This window comes from Pinus tabuliformis, chromosome 9 (genome assembly GCF_031772625.1).
Source record: "Pinus tabuliformis cultivar Carrire ecotype Pingquan chromosome 9, CPIR1, whole genome shotgun sequence".
Classification (NCBI taxonomy): Eukaryota; Viridiplantae; Streptophyta; class Pinopsida; order Pinales; family Pinaceae; genus Pinus; species Pinus tabuliformis.
Genome location: NC_142307.1, coordinates 643,161,284 through 643,173,232, shown reverse-complemented (window position 1 = coordinate 643,173,232; position 11,949 = coordinate 643,161,284). Strand labels below are relative to the sequence as shown.

At 35.7% G+C, this 11,949-nt stretch overlaps 1 protein-coding gene across 1 annotated transcript in view; it reads left to right on the top strand.

The window, feature by feature from the left end:
- Positions 1–2,329: 2,329 nt before the first annotated feature.
- Positions 2,330–11,949, top strand: part of LOC149150286 (uncharacterized) — a 91,185-nt gene continuing 81,565 nt past the window's right edge. The window contains exons 1-2 of the mRNA XM_089437956.1: positions 2,330–2,614; positions 3,846–4,139. Of these exons, the coding sequence (XP_089294082.1) occupies positions 2,482–2,614; positions 3,846–4,139 (427 nt within the window). The 5' untranslated portion in view covers positions 2,330–2,481. The remainder of the gene's footprint in view (positions 2,615–3,845; positions 4,140–11,949) is intronic.

Here is an 11,949-nt window from a genome sequence, read left to right as displayed (position 1 = left end):
GCGGGGACGAGGTAACCTGAGGGGCAGAGGAAGGCCTGCAGCAAGTGGAGGTCGAGGAAACCGAGCTCGAAGATCTGTGTATGAGGAAGGATCAGCCAGTGGGGTCAGAGGCAGGAAGAGAGGGAAAAAGGATATGAGGAAGAAGTTGCAGGAGGCTGAGGAAGCTTATATGCATGAAACCAACCCCAATATCCGGAGGATTATAGACCACTTAGAGGAGGATGCTATGCAGGAACACTCTGAGCCTGAAATGGAAGATTGGGAGAGTTTTCTCCCTGACCCCGGGCACACAAGAGGGAGAATGTCTTTATACAAACAGTCACTACATGTCTATTGGGGCATGAAGAGATTACTTGCCAAGGCCATGGAACAAGTGGCCTTGGAAATGGTGGAGCTAGCCCAAGGAATGCCCACCCTTAAACGGGAGCTGAAAAATATCCAAGTAACTCTTCTCATGCAGGATAGAAAGATGGATAAGCTGGTGCAGTTGCTTAAAGCAAGTGGAATAGAGGCCAAGGTAGAAAGCGAGGCCAAGCCCGATGCAATGAAACAGTAGAACATGCAGATGCTGATAGGAGGTTTTTCTATACTTCTTTTTGTTTTTTTGTAATATTAGATGGTGCTGCTTCCCGTTAAGACAAGTCTGTTTGTAGTAAGAATAGAGGGGTTTTTAGCTTGGTTAGATAGACTGGACATATACTTTTTTTGGATGGCTATTAAAAACTTTCGATGGTCACCCGGTTTCCCTTCTGGGCGGGTGGAGACTTGCCTGTGTATGTAATATTTCTTTTGAGTAATAGAATCATGCCTCAGTTTACAAAAAAATAATAATTTTATTTCACGTTCTTTTAAATGTATATGTGCTAAACTTATATATTAATTCTTTTATAGTTAATAATAATAATAATTTAAAATAAAGCTATAGTTTAGTTAGTTTTTATGATTTTTTTTTTAAATTTTAGTAATGTGATATTATTATTATTAAAGGATCTGTAATTTTTTCATCAAAAAAGAATGAAATTGCATTTTGTATATGTAATATCTCATTCAGATACAAACTATGTAAATAGCTAAAACCAAGTGGAAAAAAACCCAAATTCATCAAAGAAGAATGAAATTGCATTTTGTATATGCAATATCTCATTTAGATACAAACCATGTAAATAGCTAAAACCAAGTGGAAAAAACCCCAAAAGGACCAACCTGAAGATCATTTCAGGAGGATATAGCTAAACACTGTAAACAACCATTTTAAAACCCTAGGTCCACACAAGAATGAGAGACACTAGGGCACAAAAAGGAAAACTCTGTAAAAGAGACACAACCAAACTCACAAAGACAAAAGGATTTGAGAACAACCCCACAAATACAAACAAGGCACAACGACCCACAAAGAAAAACCCATAAAAACTTGAAACTGGGCACGGGTCGCTCAAGAAGTCCAGACAAACATCCGATAATAGGGCATCAAACACATACAAAATATGGCAACAAAGCCCAACAACAAAGTCGTGACAACATCCCTGTGAGAAAGCATGAGCATCAAACGAAAACAACACGAGCAACGATGACAACAAGCAAGCAATGACATATCTAAGCAAAACCCTGAGCAACACCAAGGCTTGAACTAGAACATTGGTAGCGATAAAGAGGACCTCGACGAAACAAAAGGCCACAACGAAACTCGAGCAGGTTGAGAAGGCTACAATGAACCATTCATGCCACAGAGAACCCATAAGATAATGACGCTAACATCACAACAAGAGATAAAAACCTTGACCATTAGGATGAATGGAGGTAAGAAACAAAGGGCCTAAGATAATGACGCTAACATCAAAACAAGAGATAAAAACCTTGACCACTCGGATGAATGGAGGTAAGAAATAGAGGGCCGTGGCAGCGAGGGTTTCAACCCCAATCTTTTACTCCCTCAATTCCAACCAACCAATTTTTGTAATGTTAGATGTATCATGAAATAAATATTTTAATATTTATATCAAATATTTTTGGAAAAAAACACAATATTTGTTATGAATTAATACCTATCCATATTTACTAACCATTTAACTTATATAACTTAACTAAACTATAAACCCTTTAATTATACCAAAATTGGTTGGGAAAACTTAATTTACACGCAAATGAAAAGATGACGACAAACATGGAACGAATTGCAATTACAAAGAATGGCATCCATCATATTCACCGGTCCCAACCAGAAAATACTATTTCCATTAAATTTGTCCCTAACCATTAAAATAATGGTGCACTAATCTATTTTTCCTTCTAAATTATAAAATAATAATAATAAAATCCCTCATTTTCTGACCACCGTCTAAGTCTAAGCGTGGAGGGTCTTCCTATGTTCATGTTATGAACATGGTTGTGCAAGGCGCTTCTTGTTCTTCAAATTCGAGAGCTTGAACTCAAAGTTGAACGTCCCGCGAAGGATCAGTAATTATACCCATTTAATTTGCGTCCATGCTTTGCCAACAAGTAGCAGTAATGGCGGGGAATCCAGATAGGAATTTAATGAAGTTTATGCTCGGATTTCTTACCATATGCACATGGACGTCACTGTTGGAAAGCAGCAGTCTGTCCTCGCCAGATTCGGGTATTCATTTATTTTCTATAAAGTTCTGTTTGTTTGAAGCCCAACAGGGTTCTATCTAAGCGCAGCCTTTTATCTGGGTTTAGGGTTTGTTTGTTTCTTTTTTATTTGTATGCTTAAAGTATGATTTTACAGAGTCTACTTTATTGCTTATTCTCTTTTGAGAATTCAGAAAATGGTTTATCCGATACTGTCTACTGAATTTAGGCTTCGTTTGTCCATTAGAGGCTTTCCTGTTTCTCCATCTTTTGTTTTTTGGGTTTACAATAAATTAGAACTACAGAATTGCATTTCCACTTCTCACTGTTTGATTGTAATTGCTTTTATTCCTTTTCCTTTTAAATTGTAGAATATAACACTGATTTCTTGAAAATTTTGGAAGACCCTATTGAGTTTTTTTCAAAGAAATAGTTTCTATTTCATTGGTTGGAATCTTGATTATATGGAGATTCACATTTTTAACAATAAACCAACAAAGTTTAAAAAAATATTGTTTCTTAAACTTTTCATTCATATATATATATACTAAACCCTACGACGTTTGCTTTCCCAAGTCTAGGCAAACTCCCAAGTCTGTAGAGACAGCGGAGTCGGCTCCCAAGTTTTGTGGAGTAAACTTCCAATTTTTTTTGGTATGAATTTTAATATATTTTCCTAGAAGTCTTAAGTGTTCTATGATTTGGATTTTCCAGCAATCATTATTGGAATTTGGTTATAGAAAAATTGTTGGCGAACTTTTATTGTATCTGGGTCGTGCAATCTCAACGATTAATATCTATGGTTCCAGTTATTTTTCAAATTATTTAACCAAATTTTAGGCAAAAATGATCAGGAAAAAAATGATTGGAAACGTTTCATTCTAAATTTTTAGTCAAATTTTGGGAAAAAAATAACTGGAAAAGGTCCCAATTATAGCATGTTCCAAGTCAACTGCATAGGCTTGCTAAGTCCGGAGTCAACTGTTGACTGTCTTGCCACGCTGAGTTGATTGCTTTAAAGCCAAGTCTGGTAACTTTGGTATGCATATATATGTATTTATATACGTGTCGTCCATCTGTCTTCCATTTTATGCTTGCATAGAATACGATTGAGTTGCTGCTCATGATGTAGGATTTTGACCCTGTGTTTTATCGCACAGATGGCACGAAACCAATCATTTATAAATTATATGATTTGTTAGCGGATGAATAAATGCTGTGTTGATATGAAAACCTTTTGGTTATCTTGAGTGCAGGTTTCATTCAATTAGAAAGTTTTCAGAAATCAGTGGAAGGCATTGCCCTTTTGCCACTATGGTCACAGAAGGTTGTGCTGAAAGAAGTTGGTGAAATATATGTAAAACATAATGCAACAGAATGCAATGTATTCAGAGGTTCAGAGACCTGTTTGGCTGCACCAGATTACTCTAATTACATAAAGACCTGCAATTCTAAAAACAAACCTGTTGACTGTGCTTTCAAATCATTCATTACAAAAGGTTCTTTTGAAGGTCTATCATTAGTACCGCAACAATATGTTGGAGCAGAAGGTAAGAATCACTTCGACGGTACTCTCCTTGAAGTTAACATTATATTTTCTTTGTCAGCCTCACTAAGCATGAAATTGGAATGAAGCCTCATTTTCCTAACGAGAGTTCATGGTTCAACATAGGTCATGATTGCAAAATAATTACTGATATTCAGGAACTAGTCTTTACAGTCATTGTTGGTATCCAGAAACTAGATTCATTGTCTTTCATACTGTTAGCATGGGATATTTACGTGGATGGATTTTTCTGTTTTGCTTGGTGATCTCCTATGATGAAATAGTTTCTTCTTTCTTCCTTAGACAAACTCTGGTCTTGACAAATTGTTCTGTTGTTGCAAATGCTAGTGGAAAGCCTATGTGGGTTATTTTAATATAGGTTTGCCATTGGCACTGAGAACAAGAAAATAAATCAGGTAGACTAGAGACATTTAATGTTTGACCATATACCAAGTGCTCTTGATAATTGTCCATGCATGTAGGGTAGGTATCACACAGTATTCAAAAAGATAAATTTGAATTCATATATTGATTGAGTGCGAGTTATGTGATGCGGGGAATTTCAGCTTAAGGTGATTTTTTATGGGATGGATGGAAAATAAAGGAACAGTTTCAAAATATATCCTAACAAAATCATGTTTTCCAGTGGAAAATGCAACGCAATTAACTTTGAAAAAGTTAAAATTAACTAAGATAGTAATTAGATGCACCATAAAGAGATAACTGGAAGGACATTGCCGTCTCTTTTCTTTTTTGGCTTGCAAAACAGTTTCTTTAACTATTAGTATAAACAGCAGTGGTACATATCGGGCATTATTTACAGAAAAGACAGCCATAAGTCATCCACCACAAGCTAGCAAAAGATTAGGCTAATGCCCTTCCAACTGTCAAATCTAATCCAGCGAGCAAGGCTTAACAAAAATACCAAAAATTACCACTTGGGCATACAACAAAAAAACAACGGTACAGAGAAGCTTGGGAAATAGAGGACCTCAATATCCTCAATACGGATGATCGTTTAAAAATAAGTGAATCTTGGGATCTAATCCTACAACACTATAGGAACCATAACCAAATCTATAATTTCTGCTAATTGGGATTAATAATATAGATATAACCAAATCTGAATTAGAATCATAAATTAACAGTGTCATGGTATTGAATACTTTCAACCATAAGTGAGCAAATGATGAGATAAATTAAATCTTTTCAAACTAAATGACAGGAAATTATAAATTTCCTAAGTATATATTCTTGAATATATTTAGTAAGAATTAAGCTCCTCAATAAAAAAATATATTAAGATTACATTAAACATGTGTTCTTGACTTTTAAATAATATCAAATACAATGAATCCACAAAATCAGGAAGCCAACTACTACATCACACTAAAATTTGAACGATATATATTATTGATACAACTAAAGTTGTCTTTTTATTCTCCAACATCTTGACTTGTCTTGAAGATGGACCATAGGTGGGCAGCCTGAAAAGCCGACCCATCAAGATAAATACATGCAGTACCTAGAGAGTATATTCGAGATGAACAATACCATGGAAGTCAAAAATAGGGGGTGGGGTCCCTATGCAAATTCCATGTCTAAATGTTTCAAGTGTATCAATGAAGATTATAGACAATTGTGTTTGTGTTTGGGAATCATGTAAGAGGGTTGGAGGTGTAAATAAAACAAAAAATTAAGTTTTTTATGGCTGTTTCTCAAAGTTTATTAGACTTGCCTCAGGTTTGAAAGTTAATGGTTTTGTAATGAAATGTTGTTTTAGATTTGCACATGAATCAAATGGATTGAACAAGTAAAGTGCATGAAAGTAAAATGCCCAAACACAATTCTAGAAACAAATTTCTATGTTAAGATTTAAGTGTCACATGTAGAGTTTTTTTAATAAAACTTTCAAATGAAAATTCCAAACGTATATCCTTATGATCTGTGGTGTAATTATGATCCTAGGATGCAAATTTAAGAGCTTAAACATTTATTGAAATTGAATTTTCTGCAATAAATTAATTGTTGGAAACAACAATTAGGTTTAAAAAGAAAAAATATAAAATTTCCAGAATGTGGGAATTAAAATTTTGCCTAATTATGATCCAATAATAATTTTTAGAGGCAAATTTCGTGCTGAGTACAACTTTAGGAATGTGAAAAAATTAATGAGATTGATGAAAAATTAAAAAAACATAAAAAAATAATTTTAATTTTCAGCAAGCAAAAAGTGATAATAACCTAGTTTATAATTAAAAATTAAAAATCCCAGGTCAACAACGTAGCTGGAAAGTCAAATTTCTGAACTAAGTGCAGTGCCAATTTGCAGTAAACTTAAGACATAAACTCAAGTGGTCTAGTTTAATTTAAGATTAAAATTACAAGTTCCTGGACTAAACTATTGTTAAAAATTAACAATTTTTTGAAATGAATAAATATTTGAAACTAAAGATTACTTAAAACATAAATAAAAGTATTTTTCAACAAAGTAATGGAAGTAAAGAAGAGAGAGAGAGAGAAATAGATTAGTTCCTAGCTAATCCTTGGGCTAACGAAGTATTTTAATCTTATAAGGAGCGTTAAATATAGTCTAGGTTTGAAGATTCTAAAGGCTGCCTTGAAACATGTTACAAAGTTTTTAGTGGAACTAAGAGAATAAATTATGCAAAAAAATATATAAGAAATATTGACAATTTTAGAATCACATCAAGAGTGTTATTTCCCCAGGAGTTTCTTAACCTAGTTGCCATTTTTGGAAAGCAACAAAATAAATAATACCTAAATCAATAAACTAAATAAAAAGAGTAAGAGAAGATCGCATCTAATTATTTATAGTGAAGGATGTTTCACTTGATGCCTTTATTCCAATCCTTTGCGTGCATTAAATTTTCTCCAGTCCACCACAAACATTAACTAGTTCATGTCACACACCATAAAAAAGAAATGCACTCCAAAAATGTGTTCCCAGAAAAATATGTATTCTCTTATTTATAGAGTGCTAGGTTCAATCACTTCAAATAAATAATAATATCTTGGTGATCAAGTTTGAATTGATCATCGAAATAATATTTTAATCCTTCCATGAGAGTCAAAAACCATAGGGCGCATGCATGGTATAGAGATATCCAACAATGAATAAAATAATAAGCATAGGAAGTGCACCGTAGTGAATGGTGCAAAGTGGTTGCAGCCATCTCCCAAAAATAGTAAGAGATATTCTCAACAAGTGCACTCTCTAATAATAGTCAAAACCCTGTTAAATATGAGCCATTTCTGAATAGCAAGTAGTTCACCAAGGAAGATGTGTCGTTCCTAAAACAACAAGAGACCAAATCCATGGAATAAAATAATGATATCTATAAGATCCCTACTTGCAAATTCAAAATATATGAAGAATCTCCTCAAAATAGTAAGTGTGCTCAAGTTCCAAGTCAATACTATTATTGAGGAGAAAACAAGGTGTCAACAAAGTCTATTCAAAGCTTAAAGTTGACCATCTAGTCAAGTGCAACACGTAGGAGAGTGTGCTTAGAGGATAGGTGAATAAAATATAATTAAGGGAATGTGGAAGTGGACAAGTAGGCAATGTGTATGTATAACTAACCCTCAAAAGTTATTGAAGCTCAACAAACTCCTCAACATATGTACTAGGTGTTAGCACAAAAATATGCAATGTAGAAGGATGATTTCTTAGGTAATTTGTTGTGAGAACTATGTAACATATAGGAAAATCTGCTCAATGTGTCACTAGCAAATCTCCTCTCTGTTTGGGTTGGTGCTTGCCAACCTTAGAGGGGTGTCCCTATGTGTTCATGCACTACAATTACATTGTAATTCTGCGTAATACACATGTAAAAATAACACATGAAAAAATCTCTGGTATGCAATCAAGTAGCCAAAGAGGTTACAATAATGCTTTGAAATGAAATGGTGGAAATTTTCTCTTGCATTAGCTTAAGAATGGAGAAAGGAAAGAAGAAAGTGTTATTAGTGGTAACTATTACTGAAATAAAGCTTTAATGAACCTCTAAAACATTGCACAAATAAATCACAATGTACTAAATGAACCTCTAAAACATTGCACAAAGAAATCACAAAGTATTAACAAGTTTCATGAGTTGGAGAAAAAGGCATAATTAAAAATTATTTTGTATTAGCCAAGAGGTTGAATGCACCATATGGCATAGACACAGAAATAAAATTGGACCAATGATATTCCCTACGTAAAGTAAGAAGTTAGAATATGAGAAGTATGATGAGGAGAGAATGTTGTTGTTGCTTAGAAGAAAACTCCAACCCCCAACTCATAGCGCCTTCTAGTGCACAATAGCCTTGCATGAGATCTCTCATAAACCCATGCACATTGATTAGTTGAGTGTGGTGGAGTTTTCATGACTCGACGAATGAAGTTTTCATGCCTTTATCCTCTTGAGATGCACATTGGTGATCTAACAATAGAGTGGAGTGAGGATGCCCATGAGCTTGGCTTAAGTGGAGACACTTGCATTCAATTGATGATAACTAGAGGGAACAAGGCATGCACTTGGTTCAACTGGAGTCTTTTCCTCATGCGTTGGTTTAACTCAATGAAGTAATGGAGAGATGGGCATGCACTTTGTCTAAGTGGAGATGCTCTTAGTCTGACTAATGATGAACTGATGTAAAGTGTCTTTTACTCTAGTCCACTAGCATGATGCTCTATTTAAATCATTAACGCTTACGTGGCCATCCAATCAATTGAAACAAACTACCTCGTTAACTCCTTTATGTGCCACTTCACTCCTTGACCCATGCATGCATCCTAATCATCTCTTGTTCAAGCCATGCACGTGTCTAGTTATTTCATGATCACACCTAGTCTTATGCATGTGCCCTTATTCTCATATATGTACCCTAATTTCGCCACATGTCACTTTGCATATCACCATCTGAAGATGTCATGTGTCACCACCTGATGTTGCCACGTGTCCCTCTACATGATTTGGTGCTAAAATAGAATGTTTTGACACGTCAATGAAATTATGCTCATTAGACTTTATTGTTTGCGAGGAGTTTGAATATGTACTCAAAATTGACATGCGAGAGTTTGGACTCAAACTGCTAAAATAGAAAGTATCATGCATGTTGTTTGGAAAAGGTTCATTGGAATCACGAGCTTGCAAGGACTCCAAATATGTGGTCATCGTTGCTAGGCGGACCTCTGAACTTGACTTCCTAAAATGTAGGAGAACTGCTTAAAATAACAATCCTCTACAAAATTGATGAAAGACCTGTGCAACATCTCTAATTATGAACCGAGATGATATCGCTAAACCATCTTGGATCTGAACTTTGTGGGTACCACTTCAGACTTCTGCAAAGTTGTCTCTAGAAATAACTCTAAACACAACATGATGAAGTATGCTAGCCCTTAACCCTCTAGTTTGCAAAGGAGCAAATCTCGGGGTTAACACTAGGTGAAATAAATGCTCCATAAATGTGGGATGTGTGATTGTGAGCAAGGCTAAATCACCTCCAATGACTTGACATGAGGGTAATCACTTTCTAAATATTATTTTTTTATGTGGATTACCTCAAATGTGTGCTAAAGGGGAACACTACCCTCAAGTTGTATTCTACTTGCATGACAAATTGCATTCCCAAGTGTTTTTTTTTTTTGTTCTTTTCTTTATATTTTAAATTTCAACTTGGGGATTGAAGCTGCAATTAAGGCTTTAGAACCTAGTGATAAAATAGGCCAATAATGTAGCACCTCAACCTTAGATTTGGGTTTGATTAATCAACAGTAAAATATCTCAAACCACTTTGGAACGTTCACACATGGCAAAAAAAGGTGATTTATTGAAAATACCAAATGTGAGTTAAGATGTGGAGGAAAACTATATGAAAATGGATCATTCACCTTCTCAATCAATAATAAAGTAGTAAAAGTAGTGCTCAAATCTCTTCCAAGTGGGATATTGGCTTGTGTTGTCGCAAAATCTAACATGCCTTAGCAAGGTGCACCCTATAAGGCAAACACTAGACTAAGAGACAACAATGGGGTGATGGTCCATTGTCACCACAACCAAAACCCCCTGCTCTTTGTGGATTTTCACCAATGGGAGGAGTTCCAGTATGTGTGTAGGTCACCTAATAGGTATTCTAGGGTTGAGGTATGTGGTGACACGAGGAAGTATTCAAGGGAAAGACACAATTTAGGCACAAGGTTCCAAGAGGAGGCAATTCACTCTCCTTGAAAAGATCAAGTTAGGGCAATACAAGACCTAGGGTTTGATTGGTAGGCTGAGAGTTGGGATGCCTAAAGGTCAAGATGCCAAGAAAGAGTTTCCTACAATGTATTTCAGCAAGGATATGGTACATGAAACCCTCAATAAGCTTGCAAGTTGAAGCTAAAACCAACCTAGGGTTTTGCCTAGGGCAAACAATTTGGGCAAGCAAGTTTATGGATGAAATTGGAATGAATGCCTACCAAAGTTAGTGATTTTGTGGCAATCGCCCTACCCTTGATATTTAGATTTTCCAAGACCCAAAATTTACCTTCCTAGCCAATTCACACTACACCTTAGATGGCCGCTTGGCCTTAAGGGGGCTGAATTAGGTTGAGAGAGAGAAACTAAAAATTATGGATTAAAAGTGACTTGATCATCAAAATGATCTGATCAATGCCTAATTCTTGGGTGGGTGGAGTCTATGGATGTTTAAGATTAGCGAATCCTTGCAAAGGAGTAAGGATTTTTTGATGCCCTAGCATCAAAACCCTAACTATTATCTTTATGAGGGATCAAAGGCACTTAGGAGAGCTACAACATGAGCTCCCAAGGGGAATACCATTCACATGTTATATAATGTGTAATGTATGCAATAATGATGTCTAATTTCTGTACAATTGATTTTCAACAAATTAGGGTACAATCGAAAAACCCTAGATTACCGGTGCATTCCATACAATAGACATAAAGCAAAAAATTATCGAATACAAGGCTCACTTACAAGATAACGTGCATGAATAATTCATCATTGATCCAAGATAACTTCTCCAAAGACAAAGACATAGCTTCAATACAAAGTTCGTTCCATAGGTCACATCTCTCTACAAGTAAAGAAGGTTGAAATTCTCCTAAGAGAGGCTGAAATCTCCAAGTGATGATGAATTTACAAATGATCCTCTCTTCTATTTATAGGAGGAGGCACAATGTGTAGTTAGTGTAAAAGGCCCTTAGTCTCAAGTCAAATCACAACAAAACCTTGGGTTACAAGCCAACCCAACTAGCTAAGACAAAAAAATCATGTGAAAGTACACGTGTGAGTCGTAGGGCTAAAATTGTTGATGTCATCCATGCATTGAGCTCTCTAAGGCATGCACTGAGGCTTTTTGGTGCCAAGCAAGATGTAGAAGCCTCTAAAAATCATCCTCTACGGGTTGGCCCTCAGATCTTTGTCAATCTCTTTCTGTGGACCCCAAAATCCAACTTGGGGCACTAAAGGTGCTTTCATGGGTCTCCAAATGGCTATAGTGTCAGTCTTTGCTCAAACATTGAGAGCTTTCAAGCCTTCGACTTCCTTCTTGATCTCGAACTGTTCTCCTCGGCATCCTCTAGAGAAACTCGGTCTCAATCCTTCACACTGCTTCTTCTCGGCTTCCTCTAGAGAATCTCGGTCTCTAGGCTTTCATTGGTCTCCTCTAGAGAATCTCGGTCACCAGAGAATCTCGGTCTCTTAAGTTTACCTTAGAATAAAAAACCTAGTCTATTTAAGAGAGACCTATATTGCTTCTCTTTGATTTCCTTCTGTAGCAATAAGTTCTTCCT